Below are 24,232 nucleotides of genomic sequence, written 5' to 3' on the forward strand. Positions count from 1 at the left end.
ACACAAACATCAAGCTTTTGCTGGTAATCTAGTGTTAGTCCTTGTCACATTCTGTTTTACTCACAGTCCAAGCCACAAGTGAGTCTTGGTTTGCTTGGTCAAAAAAGGAAGGAAAGTCTTTCTATCTTTTCTGGGTTTTGTGTTTAACCCTCGCTTAAATACCACTCTTCCGGCATCTAATAAAATCTGCTTCAGATCAATGAATGCTTTATGAACATGAACAAAATCTTCAGCCTTGTCTTCTCTATAAGAGCTTGTCATCTGAGTTAGACTTCCCCAGTCTGGCTCTTTTGAAATAGTCTGGTCATTTCATGGCTTTATGGTTTGGAGAAATAGCCACAGAGTTTCATTTGCCAAACCTTGCTTTAAATAGAGAGGCCTTTTCACTTTCTCTAGAAGGGAACTTACTTTATACCTCTCCCATGACCTTGCAGTAATGGAGACACAGGAGGGCAGATTTAGACCCCAAGAGGTCAGTTGTCTGTGAATTTCTAGACAAAAGCAATATTCAGCGGAGACGGCAACTTTACCACTAAGGAAAAAGAGGGACCACAGCAATCAAAACAGACCAGGAAACAAGCCTCACAGGGTCCAGGTACTGAACAGGGTCCATGAAGGGAGAGAATTGGCGGGCCCCATCAGAGCTGCTCCATTATCTGAAGCCCAACATCCTATGTCCTTTCCAGTTTTCATAATGTCTAATCCCCATTATTTAGAGAAACTCATTATGATTTGATTCCTTGTCCTCTCTTCATCTTCCAGCATCATAATCCAAAGAACATATTTAAAGCATTCACTGAAGCAAAAGGGAGACTTGGCCAGCCCTCCAAGTAGGTGTTTAATTTTTAATGTCCCCATGGGAAAAAAATGTGCTGGTTGTATTGCTTAGGAAAATAGGACACTGAATTCAAGTACAAACTAAGGGTCAGATAGAAGGGCGCTATTCAAGCCACCATTAATTTTCTCCTATAGAGGGAAGTTTTATTAACCATGTTAGGACTGATGAACACACACATATATGTACTTGTACATACACACAATACATGCACACACAAACATCCGTAGATAACACACACAAACATACATTTACAAATTACCAAAATTAATATTTACAGGCTTTGAAGAAAAAAGTCTCTAGGATATGTCAACTTGGCCTACACATATGGGGTTTTTTAAACTAACTACCTACAATGCCAAATTCTTCAATTTTAATTTTGCAACTGCAGACCAAAGAAAGACAATGGCACATTGGTGTAGCAGCTACTGAGCAGATAGAAGATCACAAGGTAGAAAGCAGTGCTAGAATGAAAAGGAACAAAGCAAGAAAATTAATGTTTGTCCCAGATTCTGCTTCCATACTGTCAACTTTCTCGTTGCTTTGTTTCAGGGACCGTTTCAAAGCAGGAAATCATTTCCTCTTTCTAGATTCTTTATTGCCAGCATTTAAAAAGTCAATAGGAAATCAGAAAGGACAGTCCCACAGTCATTTACCATTTATTCTAATTTGCATTCACAAGTGCTAACCAACTTAAAAAAAATAATTCCCTTTGAAGACGGTTAAACATTTTTCTTAAGGACATAAAAATGCATGATTTTTTTCTTTTGTTCTTTTATGTAAATGATTTTGGTTGTATGCAGAATATATCATATTCTTTTTTTAAGTAACAAAGTGAAGAAATATACCTTTACAAAGCAAAATTAGAAAAAACCAAATCCTTCAAGTGGCCATTACAATTGTTCAGCAACAAAAATGCCTGAACAAAGCATGTCAAACACATGCTAAATCTGCTCAGACCAAGAAAACCTCTTCAGTAAGGCAAAATAACATTTTGACCATCCTGGCAAAAGTGATCTTGATTTCCATTTCAGTTCTGTGTGGACCAATGAGTGACTGACCTGTAGCTTCCTTCTGGTCTGTAAACAGACTCTTGTTGGATGGGTTGTCGGCAGGAGGGACGGGGAGGCTCTGAATACAGTGATTATTTCTGTAGATTTCTAGCAAAGATACCACTTTCCACAGGTTTCTGAGGAACAGTATATATACAAAGATTAGTCTAAATCTTTTGTTTACCGTGAGAGACAATTTTACTACCACCAGGCCCACTTAGTAATGTGAGGAAAATTTCTAATGATAATTATTATTTTGATCTGGCATATTTCTATATTTATTCATAAGGTTGTTTCCTCTATTCTTTAGATTTCTTTTTTTCCAATTTGAATATGACATTTTTCTATTCTGGTACAGATTAATTCCGCTCACTTATAAAATCATGACATCTGATTTCTCACTGGGCAGAGAAAGAGGATAAGTAATTCTTTGTTCAAATGGTATTTAAGAAGGAGAATAATTGTTTACACTTGATTTTTAAGATAATAGATCCCTATGTAGTACTATTTTTAATGAATGAATTCACTGTCTTTTTAAGTTCTTTGGGAAGGTTTGATAGTGTTTCTATGTAAACATTTCCAGAACATGACATTTTAAATGATCTTTTACTCTATACTACTTTTAAATGACAGAACAAGTTAAAAAACACATTCAAATATGACCACTGTGCAAAGTCTAACCTCAGATAATTGGAGACTATTACAACTTAAAATTTTCTTAGAGAATAAAAAAATCTGACAATCACAAGTCATTGCATTTAACTTTGAAAATTATAAAATGTTCCAGGCTAGAATTCACAAAACCCTAAAAGGTTAGGAAGAAGCCTTACTAACATTTTTTTTTTTTTTAAGGCAGAAAATCCCATCACCGGATGAAATGCTTTTAGTTTTAGAAGTACCTAAAAGACTGTAACTAAGAGAAATTTTTAAGTTAAACAGATAGAATTTTGCTTTGTAAGACTTTCTTTCAAATACCTTTGGTCACAAGTGGGATCAGTACTATGAATCCAAAATACGACAGATGATAGATGATAGCTAGAGGTGTTGTCTAAAAGGTGAATGTTAGTGTTTTCTATAGCTTTACTCTTTGAGCTGGAGATTGGGTAAACATATGACATTTACAAAAAAAGGCTAGAAATAATTCATAAAAGAGAAATAATTTCAGTAGTGTTTAATCCCTTCATTCAACTCAGTGCCCTGGATTCCAAGCTATTATTTCAATTTAAGAGCTCAGGCCTGAAATACTGTATAGAAAATAGCTCAAAACAACTGTCCCCAAGGGCTGCAGAGTTCAATCCCTCTCTTGTTTCTAGACAGCTTCAGATACCTCTGCGTTGCTGAGGCATGAACAGAAAGGTTTTCTTTCTTTCAAGAGGAAAATTAAGGTATTTACTCTTTTCATTCTGAATGTTAACCACCCTTTCTTAAAAGGACCTTCATATATTTGATGCCTTCCTTAATAGAGTATAGAGTGCCACATTAGCAAATTTCTTTATGACAGAGGCAAAAGCGATGCATATGAATATATGTATGCATGCTTTGTTACAAAGAGACCCTTCTCTGCCTTAAAGCTGCTTCAGAAATACAAGGTGAAGGGAAAGTCCCCTGAACACTTAGTAAAAATATACATCATTGCTTAAAAATAAAAATGCAATTTTTCATACCTTCAGTGTAAAGAGTCAGGAAATTTTAGGTGTCTCCTGTATTTGTAAAGGCCAACTCATCTGTAATGTAAAGACTTTTGGTGTTTCCATCTAAGTCATAATATTTGGCAAAGACTCATGACATATCTTTGAAAAGGTCCACAGGAACTTTGGGGGTCACGTAAAGTTACAGACCATCACTGTTTATCAGAGGCCTGTAGTCTTTATTTTTCCAGTGCACTGGGGCTACATGACAGAGTGCAGGTTGATTTGTTAGATAAAATAAGTGGTGAACACTTGGTGTGATTTAGTGTACTCAAGAGGTATTAGTATCTCTAAAAATTAAGTTTGCTTCATCATAGGGGCTGGCAGATTCATTACGCTCCAAATCTTTATGGGCATAATAAGCAGTGGCCCCGATACTCCCCCAGATATAGTAATAAAAATCATGCTATTGACACGCCTGTGCCAACCCAAACCTATTTAGTCTTTGAGCTATAATCACTTTCTTACTCTGTTTCTGATTCTGAAAAAGAAAAAAAATCACAGAAAAAACGAGTCCTTAAAGTTAATCAATTAATATAGAATGAGGGTGTCCAGTGAATGACCCCAAAAGCTGCCTCTCTATTGCCCAGAAGCTACCTATCTAAGGAGACACGTTATGCACCACACAATGAAATGTACTCAATCTGAACCCAGCTTTCTGTGGCACCTGGTAACCCCAGTCCAGGTGCTGGTCCTTCCTAAAGGACTGGCAGGTAAGCCTCATGGCTTGTGCCTGACCTTTGGAGATATATACATACATACATACATATATATATATATATTTTAAGATCTTAATTATTTATTTGATAGAGATACAGATAGAGCAGGAGAGAGCACAAGTAGGGGGAAGGGCAAAGGGAGAGGGAGAAGCAGGCTCCCCACTGGGCAGGGAGCTCTATGCAGGGCTTGATCTCAAACGCGGGGATCATGACCTGAGCTGACCGACTAAGCCACCCAGGCATCCCGATCCTTGAGTATTTATTTCCCTTGTGCAATGCCTTTCCCTATGCCAGTCCCATGCTTCTCCAAATAAAGGGGAAAACCAAATGGCACACAGCCCTGCCTGGAGCACTGACCCTCAGTGGGACCCTTCTTCATGGACTGCCCAGAGAATAGGGGACTCAAGCATCTGCTGTCTTTTTTGCTCCTGACTTCAGGCCCATACTTAGTGGACACTTGGGCCTTCACCCTAAGACCCTTGCTCAACATATTAAAAACTGTACACATTCTGGACTACCAAAATAATTAATCTGTTTTTTCAGTAAGATTTTTAAAAAAAAATCAATCTAAATAAATATCTAGACCTATGGCATTAAGCAGTACTATAGTTTTTGATATTGGAAATAATAATTTCCATACAAGTGTGTTTTGAATGTCCCATTGGAAGTTGGTCTGGACAAAAAGGAAAAAGGATTGCAAGATAATACAATAAGAATTCAGTTGATTAACAGCTACCTGGTGTTCCCTCTGTTAGGGGTTTTCTCTCGCTGCCCTCGTTAATACAAAGAAAGGCAGAAAATAATAGCTGGGTCCTCATGAAAGGTAGGAAATTGAGGTAGGAAAACTCTGTGCAATATTTTTACAATTAATCTAAGGGGTCTGGGAGAGGGAGGTTAAATGTGGTGTTCTCTTTATACATGAAGAACACAGGAATATTATTCACTCTAAAACATAATTCTTGTTCTGAAATAAATTATATGACTAATACACTTAATAATTTTACAACCTGTATGTATCACTTCAGAAACTATTTCCATGCTGTTCCTGCAAGTAAACTCAATTAGCTAATGGTGAAGCATCATAGAGATAATTCCGTTATTTTTTACGGAACTCTTTGAAGGGCGGTTATGGATCTTTTTTCATTTTTGTTTCAATAGAGAGCTGACATGTCAAGCTAAGAATAATCTATAATTGAGCAAGATATATGATACTCTATTTTAATCCTCATTATCTTTTTAGAGGATGAGCAATAATTGCAGGTAAGTTCTGCCTGACTTACTATTTTCAGTGCATTTTCTTCTCTGAAGACTAAAAGTCCTCATCAATATTCTAGAAGAAACCAAATGGGATTCAATCAAAAGTTTAAAACCAGGTATTTTTGCCAATGACCCAAACAGAAGGCATAAAAATAGACTTTGTTGTCAGTGTACGTACAACCTTTGGCAATATGAAGTTGAAAACATCAGGCCAGTCTCCAACCCATATGAGATGGGAGGTGTCAAGTGTGTGACAGGTCACCCTGCCAGGGAAGGAGATAATAGGGATCCATGAGGGACTCCTGGCATCAAGCAAGCACCAGAATCGGGGGCAAGATTTCGGTCATGGTGGCTGGTATAAGTTAGTGAGTCAAAATCAGTGTATTTCTGAAATTCTTATGGTCATCCATAACTTTCCTCTAACAACCATCTCATTTTACCTGACGACAGTTCTCATCTAAATTTAATTCATCTCTCCATCCCTCAGATTTGGGCTTTTGGATGCAAGTCCCACTCAGCTGACCCTCTGCCCCCAGCAGTATTTTAGGAGCATCAGTGCAATCCTGCCTTTCCCTATTTAAAAACTTTCAGTAGCTTCCATGTACCTTCTTGATCAATTCTCAATTTCTTAGCACAGTGTTAACACTTGTGTCCCCCCAAACCCCAGATTCATAAGTTGACACCTAGTCCTCAATGTGATGGCATGTGGAGGTGGGGCCCTTGGGACATGATTAGGTCACGAAGGTGGCATCCTCCTGAATGGGATCAGTGCCCTTATAAAAGAGACCCCAGAGAGCTTTCTATTCCCTTCAGCCATGTGAGGACACAGCAGAGAGACAGTCCTCCATGAACCAGGAAGTGGGCTCTCCTCAAACAACAAAATCAAACCTGCCAGCAGCTTATTTTGGACTTTCCAGATTGCAGAACTGTGAGAAATAACTGTATGTCATGTAAGTCCCCCGGTCTCTGGTAGTTTTGCTATAGGAGCCTGAAGAGATCAGGACACATCACCTAAAAGGGAGTTTAAAGCCTTGGTCCTGCCTATCTGTCTAAAACTCTCTGTCTAGAAATACCCGGATGCTTGGCTACCTTTTAATGTTCTCTTCCTCACTTGCTTTAGATGATGCCTTGTCTCTTTGTTAATCCCGGCTCTCTACAGAATAAGGGTCTTCTTCTAGGTGCTGATTAACTTATGCAGTACTTCTCCTCCTTTCCAATCACACACCCTCACAATGCTTGCTTTCTCATCTTCTGTGGAACCAAATCTGACACCTACATTGCATTTGGGAAATTTCAATTCACTATTGAGTGGAGTAAGTGTGCTTCTCCAGGATTAATCTGAGCACTCCCTTCACACGGCTTTCTGATTCTGCAACCACATACTGAAGCCTCTGCGAGTTTAAGATCTCCTAAAATGGAAATACCTCATTAAAAAAAAAAATCTACACCAGCTTTTCACATTCATAATAAATATAGTAGCAGAGCTATTCAGTATCAGGTGATACTTTTCTTTCTTTTGGAAAATGTCACAAAGCTGCACAATCATATTCCTCTCATATGTAAGTATTATCTTCTGTGACTTCACTAAGCAGAACGGTGGCCCAGGAAAGAATAGGCATGGCAGTATTTTGTACATTTTCCTTAATCTATTTCTGTGAATGGGGTGATCTTTTACTAACCAATATTTATATTCATTTTTATTATTGTCAGGTCTTTGAATTTTTTTTTTTTTTGGTCTTTGAAATGAAGAAAGTCTTGCTTACACTTGAGACACAGCAGCGGTAAGATTTCCATTGATGAAAAATGTTCTGATGTATTCTCTATGTCGCAAACATACCGGGAAGAGTCTGCTGACATTCCGCATTATGGAATGTCTTTTTCTTTGTAATACAATCATCAAAGCAATCATAATCTTTTTTTGATAAAGTATTTGCCAGTGACTTCTTTCCTTTCAAGTGGATTGCTTAATTATGGATTGCAATAAAATAATATAGCATATATCATAACTTCATGTGCAGTGGTTAGTGACTGCTAACTTTTTAAAGAAATGTATTGTGAAATTCGTCAAAGGAAGATGTGGACACAATTGGAAATGTGCTATAGCAGAAGATCAAAAAGAGTTGTTACATATGCAAAAAGAAGAAAAACATTTGGCCTCTGGATTTTAGCTACAGCCATCATACATACTTGCTGACCATTCTCAATTACTCCTTCCTCAGATAAGAGCTTTAATGTGAACATAGATGATGCAATGGCTGTATATGGCCACAATTTTTAATTTGGTACCAAAACAAGAAATCCACAGACAGGTTGTTGACAGGCAACTCAATTTAACCTAAGATTGTTCAGGACACTTCTATCTTCAAAATCAATAGCAAAATCTGCTTTGTGGTCTAATTCTCTGCAACTCAAAGGGTGGCCTGTGGGCTGGCCACACATGCAACCGCTGAGAGGCACCGGGTTCACTCAAAATTTCTGAGTCCCTTTGGATCATGGAGCTACACTTACATGATCCATAAACCCTATTTTATTTTGAAAGATTCCCTTCTTCAAGCCATCCCAGTGCTTTTGAATCAAGGCAAAAAAAAAAAAAAATCACAGTTGACCATTCTTCCTAGAAACATTTTCATTGTCCTAAAATGGGGAAGATGAAGCTCAAAATACTGTATGGAATAAGCAACAGAAACTCCAGGTTTGGTTCAGTGTGTGAGAGAGGAATTTGTGACAGATTTCTGTAAAGTGAAGAACTATAAGTTACCAACATGGTGATAGGAATTGGCTGATGAAATTGACCTTCATGAGCATCAATAATTCTCACCAAACACTGCTCAGGCCCTCCCATTCCAAAAGGTGCCACGGAGGCTACAAGAGCTCTGTGCCAGCCAAGAGAGGAGCAACCACCATCAAGGTGAAGATACACGGACTGCTCGTCCACACTCGGGCCCCACACTGGGGCCATGGGATCCACAGAAGGCTGCTCTAACACGGTGATTCAGCCTTACCTGAAAGTCTTGGGAGACCTTATGTCCCCAAAGGAATGAGAAAAAGCAGCACACCAGTGACCGCTCTTAATCCCCACCCGTCAGAAGAAGGCACCATCATGTGTCCACATGAACAGAGAAAGTATAAGAAGAAAAAGGCAGGCCTAGGTCAACATTCAGATCAGCAGAGGCATTTGCTAACTGTTGAGTCTCTACTTATTCATCAGGAAATGCAAATGGTTTCACAACATCTTTATATCTTCAGGGGAAGAATATTAAAAGGAAGGGAGGGAGGGAGGAAGGGAGGAGTGAATTTAAGAAAAAAGAAAAGAAAAAGGAAAAGAAAAGAAAAGAGAAAAAAGAAAGCAATGACAACAACAAGAAACTCTGACTGGAAGAATTTTCCAGTTTTCCAGTCCCTCTATTATCTGTTCTTGGGCAGAGCCAGAAAAAATACTGTCACCGAGTTAAGAGAATAACAGTCTTTGTTTATGTCTGAATGAATTTGTGCCAGAATAGTAAATATGCTATTGTCTTTTGTTTTTGTCTTTGGTGAAAGTGGGGTAGAAAGTCTAGACAATGGCTCTAGCAGGGGAGCCCATGCACAGGAATGCCATTCTGGGGGGTTGAAGGCTCACTGGGATACAGATTATTTTCACAGCCACTACTATAGTCAGGGCTCTGGGACAAAATAATTCCCACTCTTGACATCAACTCTGGAAGCATCTAAGGGAAAAAGCACACATTGTCTTTCATGCTCATTGCTTGTATTAAGCGATATAAATCAAAATGCTTATTCCCAAGAGATAAGAAAGACTTAGTCACAATGATGGCACAGAGTAGCCACTCTATCACCATTTGGTTCCTTTCTTCCTTATTTCTGTTTAACTCCATCAGGCAAAATATTTTCCCTAAAAGAGACACAACAATGTTCAAAAATGCCATTTTAAGGGCCAGGATAAATAAACTTTGCAGAGAAGTTTCAGATGTAGGCTTTTGTTTCCAGAACTAGAGGCAGTGCCAAGGAGTGACTTATGGGACTTTAGTCCCCAATAATCTCCATCAAACCCCAGAACCCCATCAGGATAAATAAACTCCTCAAATAAAAGCAGCCTTCTTGTTATGAAATCCAGCTTCAAGAGAGGTCTCCTTCCCCCCACAATGAAACTCTGAAGTCACTCTCACATTGATATTGGGGTGCTGCCACTGTCCAAAATCATCACTTAATCAACATACCATTTACTTTTTCCTTCTCTTAGAGAAAGCAAAGTCAAATAGAAAGAATAAATCTTGGGAGCTGGGTGGGCCTGGGTTTAAATACCAGGCCCTTTATTAAATACTAGCCCCTTTATTCATTAATGGAAGAGTTTAGGGAAAATACTAACACTAAATCTGAAATTGCCCTCATGTAAAGGTCACTGAGATTACCCAACGAACCTGGCGATGCAAGTCTCAGTTCGCTGATACCAGGACCAGATAAAATAATCTCCTTAAGGCCCCTGGCACATGTCAGCACCGAGCAGTCACCCACACACAGCTCCCTGCACCAGCACCATCCTTCTTCCTTTGTTTTATGGACTCAAAATCCCTGACATTATGGGTTCTCCTCTGTTTAAGGTAAGAAAAGAGAAAAACTGGCTGAATAACAACATCATAGCATAACAACAACTGGGATTGTGTTAGGAGGAGTGTTCATACATCCCCGAGCAAAGGGATTTTCTATTTTATGAACGATTCAGAAAATTCAGCATCCTGCGTAGAGATCACAGAGTTCAAGGAATGTGTGTTCTCCCCTTTCAATCTCAGTAAGCTACCAGTTCTGGGCAGAAGAGTAAACACCTCTGATTCTGTTCCGCTCTCCTTTCTTTATGTGGCACCCCAGCTAAAGAGTGCTCAGGGAAGAATTATGTTGCCCTCTCCGAGTTGCTATAACAACACTGTTGCCAAAATAGCAGGCACTCTGCAGGAGTCAGAATAGCCTCTTACAGATATTATATGACTTCTGCTCCTGGCACCTCCTCTGTGTCCTGTTAAGGGGCCTGGCTGGGGCAGCCGGGGAGCATGAGTCCCATACCAGCTAAGGGGATGGAGAGGGGTTTTGAAAATCGCTGGGCCTCTTGCATACACAGAATCCCAATGACTTGTGCTTCACCTCTTCTGAAGATTCCTCTCACTCTGTAGGAACAAAATGATGCCTTGATACTATTTGGAGAACGAGGTAGTGTCTGTTTCATGAAGTTGAGTTCTTTTCCTAAATAATGAGTATTTCACGGCAGTAAAAAGAATCTTGTCTGGTTCTAAAAACGTATAAACCTGCTACCTGGGAGAAAATATTCAGCTCAAGAGAGAATATTCAAAAGACAATATTCAAGAGACAATATTCAAAAGGGCAATGGCCAGACCACAGATAACCACAGAACTCTGACCTCCAACCTCTATAGCAACCAGTCCAGTAAGCCAGAATGTAAGCTTGGCAGCAATCAGCACTGAATGGGCAGGAGCTGATGAGCAACTGACAGCTTTCCTATTTTTCTTCCCTAGGTCCAACTCAGTATATATGCTCCCCAAATCGATCACAAGAGATGCTCTGCTTCCAATTGGCCCATCTCCAGCTCCTCCATGCCAACAACTTCCAGTGAGCGCATACCTGAAGACTTTTTTTAAAGACGTATTTATTGAGAGAGAGAGTGAGAGAGAGCACATGCATGTTCTCATGCCCACAGTGGGGGGGCGGGGGGGGCAGAGGAATAGAATCTTTAAGCAGACTCGCTTCTGAGAGCAGAGCTGTAAACAGAGGCTTGAGACCCTGAGATCATGACCTGAGCTGAAACCATGAGTTGGATGCTTAACTGAGCCACCGAGATGCCCCATCCTTCTCTTTTTTTAAGTAAGAAATTTTCCCACTCCCTTGCCTGCTTTTGAGTCTCTGCCAGAGGGACATGATGGAAGCTGACTCTTGCTAGAGCAAACTGAATAAATAACCTCCATTCTCATTTGCGTGTTTTTTTGCTTATTTCCATAAGATTGACCTGTTTGTTTTTGTTAGATCTAGTGGACTAACAGGATCATATTTTATGATTTGCAATGCTAAGGACTATGAGAATTTAAGCCATGTAATACCACCCTTGAGGCCTCTGGGCAACCTTGCAGTCTGCCCAGAATGTGTCCTCAGTGAACTTCCATCCTCATCAAACCCATCTCCAACTCTCTTCCTCCCACTTCAGGGCTCCAACCATAATAAAGAACCGCTCACAGTCATGGAGTGAATGACCATTTCCGTTTGCCCAGAACTGCCTTGTTTCTAGCACTGAAACCCAAGGAAACCATTCAGCCCCAGTTCAGGGGGGACCATCGGTCACCCTATGAGACTCTCCAGCATGCCCCAGCATCTAAGACTCTGCCATCGCAGATGTAATTCCCTCTGCCCGGAATCGTCTTTTTCACCCCTGACAGGAAACCAGCCTGGCAAACTCCCCTCAACCTGCCAAGCCCCTGCCTAAATGTCCGTTCCCAGGCTGAGCCTCTTTGAACGGCCCAACCTCAGTCCAGCAGGTGATCTCTCCTTCCTCCATGACGTGCTCTAGCTTGTATATATCCTTGTACATATCACGTAGCACCGTGCTGATCTGGTACACAGCGACTGCCTTGCAGGTGCTGTATCGTGTTCCTCTTTGTGTCTCCTCTTGGTCGTCCCCACAGCAAACCAATGTTTGTGTGTTTTGTGAGTAAATCTACTCATAGGTGATTCAATGGCTTAGCTATGATGTATTTAGTTATTTCATATAGGTAAAATTATTGATTACTGAATTACTGAATATGGACTAATTATTTATTAATGAGTTAAATTAATCCTTACCAAAAAAATAATCCAAAAGCTCCTGATTGAACAAAAGGCGGAGCCTGTACCCTGGTGAATCCATTTCAGTTACCCAGATGATTTCCCTACCTCAATCTGGGTGGTATTGTCCTGCCCATCATCCAGCAGCAGGTCCGTGAAGCCTCTGGGCTCTGGGGAGTCTTGGCCCATGCTTGCTCGGTTGGAGTCTACTGCCTTGAGAGCATCCAAGCTCCTTTTCCACCGGTGGCTGAAGGCATGTGTGTCCACTTTCACTTCCTCTTCTGTTTGCGGGAAGACCTGAGCAACTTGATAGTGCCAGTCTGTTCGAGCAAGAAATAAAATAACGAGTTACCACTTGTTATGAGTCATACACATGCTAGCTAATAGAGCAGAAAGATAATTTTGCCTGTCATGAAGACAGGAAACTAACTCCTAGCAGGGAAATCTGTTTAATTGTAATATTTTGAGTCAGTATGAACATCTCTGAGTAGAACGGAATTTTCAAACACGCCATAAGTCGTGACAATGGTTAATGGGCAGATTCAGCAGAGTCCCTAAAACAGATGTGCAGCCCTAAAGCAATGCATTTTTATTCTCTCCCCTCCCTGCCCTCCACACACACACTTCATAAACATTCTCTAGTTGTTCTGAGAAAATAAGCTACAGTCCCAACAAAAGAATGAAACCTAGTGTCTGTTAGCACATTTGAAGAAAATAAAAGCCAGACATTATTAACTTGTGAGCTTACATTCCTTTCACACAAATTCTCCTAGGGAGGAAAGAGGCAACCGTGTATTCGAATGGGTTAAATAATATATGGAACGATCTTTGTGTAAATGTGTTAACCTGCCTTGTAGCTCACCAGTCCGATTTGGTCCATTGCCTACCTCATTTAGTAAGTAACACCCTCAGGAGGCATTGTGAAGGCTCTTGTTCATTTGTGCCTTTCTCACCTTGGGCTCTTGTCAAGGCGGTAAAGGATGACAGTGATAGGCACTTCGAGAAATGGATGGGAAAGCAAAGAGACCAAATCACAAAGGTATTTTAAAGCCATCAGCAGGGACTGGCCTCACTGACCCAGCTCATCCTACTACTACAGGAGGGAAAATAAGATTTAATCATTACTCCTAGTCTTTCATTTCAGTAGGTCAGTAGGGGAAGGTGTATCACAAGTATGGGAAATTCAGTTTCTGACTAAGAGGAACAGCCTTCTTCTACACAACTATTGCCCAAAGATATGAATTGACAGTCTTTATAACTGGCAGGATACAGGTTCAAAAAGGGCTACGAGAGCAGTGATTTAATTATAGCTGCGATGTTGCCCTCAATAGGAGAACATTCCAAGAAACGAAGATGTATTTAATGTGACTTGCAATACCATTGTATCAGCTACTTAGCACTCTAATAACTAAGTTAAGGCTACCACTATTAATCACTTGTAAATGGTCTAAAATATTCCCTTTTCATCAGGAAGGTGACAATAACTCTTCCAGACAGAAAGGATATTCCTTGGTTTCACCATGAATTTATCTTCTTCATGCCTTGGCAGATACAGCCCAGAGAAAAATACCACCATAGTGTTGGTAATCTACACTTTTCCCCGAGCTCATAAAATATTAGAGCTTAAAAGAACCGTGAAGACAGAAATGGCCAAGAGTTCCACAAAAAAGAAACCAAGAGCCAGAGAAATGAAGCACCATGCACAATTCCCAAAATTGTTGTAAGGCTAAAAAATCTCATGTACATAAAGGGTTGATCATGTTCCACCCTGACACACACGGTAAACATTCAATAATTATGTCTAATGAGTATTGTTACCATCACTATAGAAAGTGTTTCTTTTTTAACACTGTTGTCCCACTGGCCATTGAATGGTGCTCAGTAAATGCCTGTTGAATGACTAATGGATAAATGAACTGTTGACAGTCTCTTTGGAGCAAGAATGATTGGACCAGCCAGAATTAAAGGAAAAAATATTGTACAAAGATTCAAAAGAGCTGGGGTACATTTTTTTTTAGGTTTCCAGGATAGGGGGCCCAGCATAATTTAAAAAACTCTGTGCTTCGGTTGCCCTATATTTTAAGAGGGAATGAAAATATCTTACCTATGAAAGAGGACAGCTTTACCCGAGGATGTGTCAGGCTCTAAGACCTATGATTCTAAGCAACGCTACATAAAGCAATTTTATTTGCTTTATTTATATATCCTGCCTCATTACCAAAAAATATATGAGGCAGCTTACAACAAAAGCAAGCAATATAGTTTTATAATAACCAGATAAGACCTGCTGCCCAACACTTAGGTTGAGTTTAGAGGTGTGCGTTTGTCCTGCACTAAGGGGGGTGGCCCTCCGAATACAAATAATCATATCAGAACAACTAGAAATCTATGCAGAATTCTTGTTAGAATGTCAATCTAGGTAGGAAATGTAGCCAGTGTAATGCAGTTAAAAGATTAAATGCTCCTGGATTTAAAAATGTTTCTTAAAAAGAATCACACAAAGGGAATAGCTCCAAGCAGAGATTTGTCATTCCTCTAAAATGTAAATCAGGAAGTCTACCTAAAACTTCCCAGAATTAATCTTTATTAAAATCTTCAAAATAGAATTTTCAAAACAACTCTTGGTTTCTTTGAAATGGGTGCTATTGTTGGATATCAACTGCCTGATCTTAATGTTATTATTATCTTCTGAAGAATTGTAATAGAAGACAAAATATGGCATTTTCCATGATGCCTGTAGGCCAGTAACGTTATAGTAGCCCTTGTGATTCTTCCAAGGGCAGGGAGAGATGGATGAATAAGTAACATTGGAGGGGATGTCTGCACAGAAAGTCAACTTCTCAACTGCCTGGAGTCCCCTTTTTCATTTTCCCCCTACCCTAGAGAACACATGAAAAGGTGCTTCAAAACTCAGGGGTGATAAAGCCCACGTCCTCCATTGTTAAATTAATTAAACAAAGAGATCAATAGATTGAGGTGGTTCTGATACCTGAGAAGTGTATGCAAACAAAGCAAATCCTATACCTATAAATGCCTCCAGGTTGAGAAATCGAGACCCAAGGATAACCAGTCTCACACAGCCAACTGTGCTTCTCTGAATCAGGTAATTGCTTAAGCCAAGCAAACAGTTTGCTTTCTTTTGCCTTTTCCCCCATGTAAGTCTCTCCCCCAGCCCCTGTTTCTGTGGCCCTCCTGATCCTTTCTAGCTCAGTGTTGCTGGAATGAAACTGATTTTTTTTACGTAAATTCGTGAAATTTTTAAAAATATGCCTCAGTTTATCTTTGAACACCACTTAAATTGAAATAGACTCAAAATGGATGAAGGACCTCAATGTACGAAAGGAATCCATCAAAATCCTTGAGGAGAACACGGGCAGCAACCTCTTCGACCTCTGCCGCAGCAACATCTTCCTAGGAACAACGCAAAAGGCAAGGGAAGCAAGGGAAAAAATGAACTACTGGGATTTCATCAAGATCAAAAGCTTTTGCACAGCAAAGGAAACAGTTAACAAAATCAAAAGACAACTGACAGAATGGGAGAAGATATTTGCAAACGACATATCAGATAAAGGACTAGTGTCCAGAATCTATAAAGAACTTAGCAAACTCAACACCCAAAGAATAAATAATCCAATCAAGAAATGGGCAGAGGACATGAACAGACATTTCTGCAAAGAAGACATCCAGATGGCGAACAGACACATGAAAAAGTGCTCCATATCACTCGGCATCAGGGAAATACAAATCAAAACCACAATGAGATATCACCTCACACCAGTCAGAATGGCTAAAATCAACAAGTCAGGAAATGACAGATGCTGGCGAGGATGCGGAGAAAGGGGAACCCTCCTACACTGTTGGTGGGAATGCAAGCTGGTGCAGCCACTCTGGAAAACAGCATGGAGGTTCCTCAAAATGTTGAAAATAGAACTGCCCTATGACCCAGCAATTGCACTATTGGGTATTTACCCTAAAGATACAAATGTAGTGATCCAAAGGGGCACATGCACCCGAATGTTTATAGCAGCAATGTCCACAATAGCCAAACTATGGAAAGAACCTAGATGTCCATCAACAGATGAATGGATCAAGAAGATGTGGTATATATACACAATGGAATACTATGCAGCCATCAAAAGAAATGAAATCTTGCCATTTGCAACAACGTGGATGGAACTAGAGCGTATCATGCTTAGCGAAATAAGTCAAGCAGAGAAAGACAACTATCATATGATCTCCCTGATATGAGGAAGTGGTGATACAACATGGAGGCTTAAGTGGGTAGAAGAAGAATAAATGAAACAAGATGGGATTGGGAGGGAGACAAACCATAAGTGACTCTTAATCTCACAAAACAAACTGAGGGTTGCCGGGGGGAGGGGGTTTGGGAGAAGGGGGTGGGATTATGGACATTGGGGAGGGTATGTGATTTGGTGAGTGCTGTGAAGTGTGTAAACCTGGTGATTCACAGACCTGTACCCCTGGGGATAAAAATATATGTTTATCAAAAATAAAAAATTAAAAAAAAAAATTGAAATTTGGGATGTTTGATTAATGTGTCAAATTCTTATTTTCATGATGAATATTCAAACTAAGGCTTTAGCAGGATTACTGGGGAAGGTAAATTTCACAGACAGGGAGGTCTCCTATAGAAGACATGCATACATACTTACCCTTGTAATCCCTAGACAGCTATGGGATTTTGGTGGGGATTCCCATCCCCCACCCACTTAACTTTTAGCAGTATTTTATAATTTTTTTTCTCTCTTGCTTCATGGTCACATTAACAGCAATTACAGCTGTTGATTGGTTTGTTTCCATTATGGATACACTTGCTCCTCCTAGAATTTGCTACCTTCAACACTATAAACCTGTCTCTTGATTACTTGCTGGCTCTCATATTTACAAAGATTAAACAGGATCTAAGGAAGGAACTGAGGGTTTTTTTAATAAGAAAATTTGTGAGCTTTAGGGCTTGGCTTCTGTGAATTTTCTTTTGGTTGCTATTTTAGATCTAATTATTTTTCTCTGGTTATGTTATGAATAACAAGAGGAAACATTTCTATATGCTCATAATTCAGTACTCCATGGTTCATCAAGACTGGAGTATGAAATTGGCTTAGATTTTGATCCCATTTCAGAATGATTTTTAGACAAGATAAAACAAGTCAAGAATGAATGTTTTACAGAAATAAAGACTGAGAAAAATTGGCAAAACCACAGCATGGTTATCTACATTGTAAATTATTCCTGTGCTCTTCATTTGCTTTCAGACTCATAAAAATATTTTTAAATTATTCTTTAAATCACCACCAAAACGAATTACTCAGAAGCAAGCTACAGGGATATAAGTAATGTAATTTTTCCCTTCCCAGCTGTAGTGAAAACAAAAGCAACAGGAGGGATCTTTGAGTAGTCTGGCTGAACAGATTGTTTGTGTTCTGTCCACTGTATGTTAATTAAACCACTGATGGAAAACTTTCAAAGATAATTTTCTCCAACATATTTTGCTGTAGTTGTTAATCCCATAGTTCATGGAAATATTAAATATCTCTAAAGACTCCCATTTGGATATAGTAGAAAGCTTAAAGACATATTTCTTTATAGACATATTATTTCTTTAAAGATATATTTCTAAGAATAAATTATCATTAACACATTCTTGAGATATTCCATTCAATTAAAATAGCAGATAAACTATTACTGAAGAAGGTATTTCATTACATTCCAAATAGAACATTATTATGAAACCCAATAGTGTCTAGTTAATCTGAGAGTAAAAACACAAAATTCATCAGTATCCTCAAACCTTTCAAGTTTCTTTTGAACCATCATATACTATAAAATAATTTAAAACAAACAAACAAAAAACCTGTACTGGGCTGGACAGGCTTATATTTGTGTCTTATTTGAATGATTTTATTAAAATCGCTTACATTTAATCAACAGTTACATGTTTAAGCATTGCTATATGTTGAAACCAACTTTAACAGTATTTCTTGTGTCTTGTATACAAATCATACAGTACGTGCCAAACCACAAAGAAATCCACATAAATTGACATGCATCTTATGTAATTGGGATCTATCTGTATAGCTTTTGACAAGCATTTTAGTGTATACTTTACAAGTGAACAAAACCATCCCTGTGAATCCTCTGCAGAAACATTAGGAGTGTTCACTGCTAAGAGATTTCGCTGCCTAGATCCATCTGAAAATAGATGAGAATAGATTAAATTATCTGATTGAGGTAGACTCCTAAATATGGCTTTCCATCTAAATCTACTATGGAAGTGAAGATGAAATTCTCTACAAATGGTTCTATCCTTGGTTATGTCCAATAATGAAAGGACTACACGAGTTTGGGGCTTTGACTGACAGCGTCACAGAGTGAGACAGCTAAAGGGGGTGGGGGGGAAGCATACAGAGTGTTCTGTTGAGAGATAGCAGAGTGTTTCAGTAGGCCCTAAACATCACAGTCTATTTTATACTTCTCACAGGATTATTTGAGCCCCAGTGGTTGAGAACCACAGCTCTGGACTCTAGTCCCGACACACATGCCTTAGAGCATGTCCTCGTCATCTCTTTCCTCCTATCTGATCTTACTGTCTTCAAACTCTTCCTTCTCCTATCTGTTCTCCATCTGCTACCAGAGACAACTTTCAAAGCTATTTACTTCTCTCTTCTAATTAAAACCTCCAATGGCTCTTTTACCAGCTACAAACACTCCACATTCTTGTTCCAACCACTCTCCCCACTCTTTGCACCCCTGCCCCCATCATGCCCTATGCTCCATCATGTAGAATTTCTCAATTATCTCTTTATTTGCAGTGGATATTGTCCCATTTGCATGGAGGAAAACTCTTTCACCCCTGTCTTTGGGAAATCTCACAATTCCTTAAGGATCCAGCTCAAATATTCTCCTGTTAAAGGAAGTTTCTCTTACTCCCTTGGGAGAGCTGGTTGAAGTTTTTAATTATAATCCAATACTTCTCTTTACCTGCCTCTTTAAACACTCTCTGCCTATCCCCACTTGAATGTATGATTTTGCAGAGAAGAGTTAACTCAGCAGACCTGAAACAGCTATCCTTCGAAAATGCTGTTTGTGAGGTTGGCCCTTGGCTAAGCGTCTGGGAACTTGGAATTAGGGAGGGTTCCCGCTATTCTCTAATAGATAAGAGTAGCTCACTATGGCTAAACTAAACTGTTTGGACAAACAATATGGTTTATGCTGAACACCTGCCTTCCTTCTGGGAGTGTGGACTCTGGTACATGGTAGGCAGAAGGTGGTTATGTGAACAGCTCCCAGTAAAACATCGGGCACTGAGTTTCTAATAAACTCCTCTGGTTGATAATATTTTACATCCATCATCAAAGGTTTTTGCTGGAGAAATTCAATGTGTCCTATGTGCTCCTGCTGGAGAGGACTCTTGGAAACTTGACCTAGTTTTCCCCAGACATTGCCCTAGGTGTCCTTTCCCTTTGCAGATTTCTGTTTGTATCTTTTTGCTGTAATAAATCATAGACATGAGCACAACCATATGCTGAGTTATCTGAGTCCTCCTAGCATAACACCAAACCTGGGGCTGGCCTAGGAAGACTCCTGACACACAGTTATTTCAGATCAGAGACTCTATCTTACATTTTTTATTCCATCATTATAAGCATAGGTATTGACATATAGTAGTATCTAAAACCTTCTGAAGAGCAAATGAATGAATAAGTGAATGAATGATTGACCAAGCTGCTGCTCGTCTGAGACATAGTCTTAAAAGCTTATGTGTCTAATCTCTTGTCTAACTTCTTAAGATTCTTAACCACTTCCCTGAGCAGCTGGATAAAAGGATGGAAGAAAGAGAAAACTATGGCAAAAAAAAAAAAATCTACAACAGCTTTTATTTATCTGACATGAGTTTGACTCAAAAATAGCTCTCTGGCCAGTTGGGTGATGTTCAGCAACACTTAAGGTTGCAATTTATCATCTTGGTTCTTTTTGGTTAATGAAGTCCATAAGAAATCCAATACATGTCTTTGAAGAATGCAGGCATGGCCCAGTGAGATTGAAAAGTTATGAAGTAGGGCGCCTCAGTGGCTCAGTTGGTTAAGCAACTGCCTTCGGCTCAGATCCTGACCCCTGGGTCCTGGAATCCAGGCCCGCATTGGGCTTCCCCTGCTCTGGGGGAGAATGCTTCTCCTTCTCCCTCTGCTTGCTACTCCCCCTGCTTGTGCTCTCTCTCGTCAAATAAATAAAATCTTAAAAAAAAGAAAAGTTACAAAGAAGAAGAAACAAGGAAAATTTTAAGTTAAAATAGGTGGAAAATTACAAGTTTAAAGCATTAATAGTTTTATTTTATTCTTATTTATTATTTATTCTTATTTATTAAATAAAATAATCAAACTTTTTAATATTATACAGAAAGACAGAATCTTATGGAAAACATTTCTAGCTTTATGAACAATCATGAATGAGATTTAAGAAAAGTTTAAGGTACTGCTACATATTTATTAAAGTTATAAAAATTAAGTACAAAGAATAAAATTTTGTTAACAGTTATAAAAGAGTTGTTTATGCATGGCTTCTAAGTATGAATTCATAATAATCATGGTAATGCTGATAAAATAATTAAACTTAATTTAGGATTAATTAAATATGATGCATTGTTCTAAATATCTGCATACATTAATGTACTTGGCATGTTTTATTATTAACCTGATTTACACAAGAGAGAATAAATGCATATGAGGTGGTAAGTAATAGATTAGAAAAGTAACCAGAGCTGGAGCCAGAGGCCTGGTCTTGATTGTCTAATCTGCCTCTGATTAATCTTTTGGGTGTAAAGTTAGCAATCTGTCACAAACTCTGAAGACATGACACAAAGAAACAATTTAAAAGGGAAAAAATAAATTAGACAAAACACACTATTGAAAATGGCAAAAATCTGGAAAAATCTGGCATGTGAAAGCAAAAAAGGAATAAAATATCCTGTCAAGTTGACAGCCAATGGGAGGAAATGAAACAATGCTAAGGTAAAAACAGAGCAGAAAGTAACAGCACATTAATACTGATTATGTTTTTTATTATATCTTGAAAGAATGGGAAGGACTTGAAAAAAAAATAATTCATTTTTGTCATTGTTGTTGAGGATTTTCTATTAACTGCTTACTAGAAATTTAAAAGAAGAACTGAATTCCTTCAAGTATACTGCATATGTGTTTTATGGGGATGATAACCTCCTGCTTCATAATAAAAAAGATGATTATCAAAGAACTCAGGCCATCTGCTGATTTTTCAGATAAACCTGTCAGAGTTGGAGAATAAACTCATTTCCATAATCTACAAATAATCTATAAAGATCTATAAAGAGAGGAAATAGCACTTAATTAAATCTGAGAATCTATCGTCTAATAAGGTGTTTGAGATCTTCTGAAGAAAACATTGCACGGACCCAGGATCCACATGGAAAACTTAGGTATGTGACTTCTTGCTATGTGGAAAATGAAAGGGGAATGTTTTATAGCCTATGGTCCCTTCCAGCTATAAAAGTCTATCATCTACATATTTTAGGCTATTTGGAATCCTATTAAATATTCAACATTTATTTTCAGGTTTACTATTTAATTTGTGAAAATTCATATATTATGAGACTTTAGAGTCTCCATAGCACAACCAAAAAGTAAAACTGTCTGGTAAAAATAACTTCACGCTTCTCGGTTGCCTATATTCAGAATGCCTGTGTGTGTGTGATTTTTTTTTTTATTTTTTAAGTTTTTGTTTAAATTCTAGTTAGTTAACATATAGTGTAATATTGGTTTCAGAAGTAGAATTTGGTGCTAATCACTTACATATAATTACCAGTGCTCCAGAACTGGCTGATTTAAAAATAAGGGCTTTGCACTAAAAGCTAAGCCCCAATGCATGAAAAGTATAACTCTGCTTGCCAAGGGAGATGGAAAATTCTGTAAACAAGGACTAGTCATGGCCAATAGCTTCTCTGGAAAAAAAAAAAAAAAAAAGTTGAGTCTTTTGAGCCAGACCAGGCCAGATGGAATCAATTGGTATAATGGTGCCCAGTGTCAAACATTATATCCAAATGCCTAGGGCCCAAATCACTGAGGGTCTTCTATTAAATTACAGCTGCCAGATGTCTGATCTACTCAGTCCTGCTGCATATTGTCTTCAGACCATATTCAGTTTGTGGGGTCAGAATCCATAATGGCCCAATGTTGAGCCCAGGCTGACTTAGCCAATGACCACAGATGACAGCCAATGTAAGCATTTCGATCAGATTGTTTTAAAAATTTTATCTGACTTAAATCAAACCATACCATTATGAGAATGGCCCCAGATTTCTATAGGTTAAATGCCCTCTAGAGATTTATGTGGACTTGGACAAGGGGTCAATAATGCCTACAATTTCCTTAGCACAAAATTATCCTCATTGTTCATGTTTTTTTTTTAAGTTATAGTCCTAAATTTATAAATATAAGGTTAATATGGACCTGCATTTTCATTAAAAGATGACGGCAGTAAGTGTAAGCCATATCATATTCTTAGACTCAAACCCAGCAGTATTCTTCTGAAATCAGACTGATGATAAAGTTCAAGCTGAACAAATCAACAGATTAGCTGCATCTCCATTCCCTTCTTGCCCCCAAATAATGAGCAATGCTTTCCATACACGCCGGCAACAAAGGGATAAACACCTCGATCTGGGCTCTGCCCCTGGTCTGTCCCCATTAGCTAGCCAGATATTAGTTGTTGAATGCTGAATAGCACCCCTAGATAAAAGTGAAAAATACAGCCACAAAATCTCTACTTTTGACTTCCCTGCTTTGTGCTAGGGTTGAAAATACAGCGTAAACAAAATACAGTCTGAGGATATTCAACTTTGAGCCTCAGTCATTACACAAAACACACAAACACAACAGAAAACCATTTAAACCATTTAAAAATGTTAGGCAGAAAAACAAAAAGTCCTATTTCAGTTTTATGTAAATTTAAAAGACCAGCAGAAAAAACATTAATAGCACATATCAAGATTAATGCCATGTGCACTTCTATTCAATTTTTTGATCTACAAAATGACGCTCATGTATGGTTTATTTGAATATATACAAATACAACCAACCTAATCTATTTTTTTAAAGATAAGCCCTCAATTTAAAAAAAAAAAAGACAAATGTCATAAATAGGTAACTCACAGCAAAGAAAATATAAATAGTAATAAATATGTTAAAGTAATTTCACATTATACAAAGTCAGAGAAATTCAACACAATTGTTTCATATATTAAGTTCACAAAAATTTATTGTAAAACTTTATTTGTCAGTACTTGAGAATTTTTTGAGGCAAATATTATACTCTCTAATATTGGTAGGTAGATTCAAATTTTAATAAAAATTTCATATTGGCAAATTTATAATCTGTAGCAAAAGTCTTCTAGGTTTTGGTACTATGAAAATATTCTAACATGCACAAAAAGATTTATGAATTAGTATAAAATCTATATATAATATGATTTGAACTAGGTAAAAGAAAAATATATACATTACACAATATAAAATTATGTATATATTATATACATATATATACACACATAAAAAATGTATATAGGATATACATTACACACTATACAAATACACAAAAGCAGGGGTGCCTGGGTGGCTCATTCTATTGTCTGCCTTTGGCTGGGGTCATGATCTCAGGGTTCTGGGATAGAGCCCCACATCAGTCTCCCTGCTCAGTGGGGAGCCTGCTGCTCCCTCTCCTGATCACCCCTGCTTGTGCTCTGTCTCAATCAAGTAAATAAATAAAGTCTTTGAAAAAAATACACAAAAGAAAAAATAAGAGAGAAATACATTA

At 38.4% G+C, this 24,232-nt stretch overlaps 1 protein-coding gene across 4 annotated transcripts in view; it reads right to left on the bottom strand.

Annotated features, from left to right (window-relative positions):
* PLXDC2 (plexin domain containing 2) overlaps positions 1–24,232 on the bottom strand; it is a 463,944-nt gene that overhangs the window by 283,443 nt on the left and 156,269 nt on the right. For all 4 annotated transcript variants that reach the window (XM_059404216.1, XM_059404220.1, XM_059404219.1 and 1 more), the window contains one exon: positions 12,479–12,690. In XM_059404216.1, the coding sequence (XP_059260199.1) occupies positions 12,479–12,690 (212 nt within the window). The remainder of the gene's footprint in view (positions 1–12,478; positions 12,691–24,232) is intronic.

The sequence above is a fragment of the Mustela nigripes genome, chromosome 6 (genome assembly GCF_022355385.1).
Source record: "Mustela nigripes isolate SB6536 chromosome 6, MUSNIG.SB6536, whole genome shotgun sequence".
NCBI lineage: Eukaryota > Metazoa > Chordata > Mammalia > Carnivora > Mustelidae > Mustela > Mustela nigripes.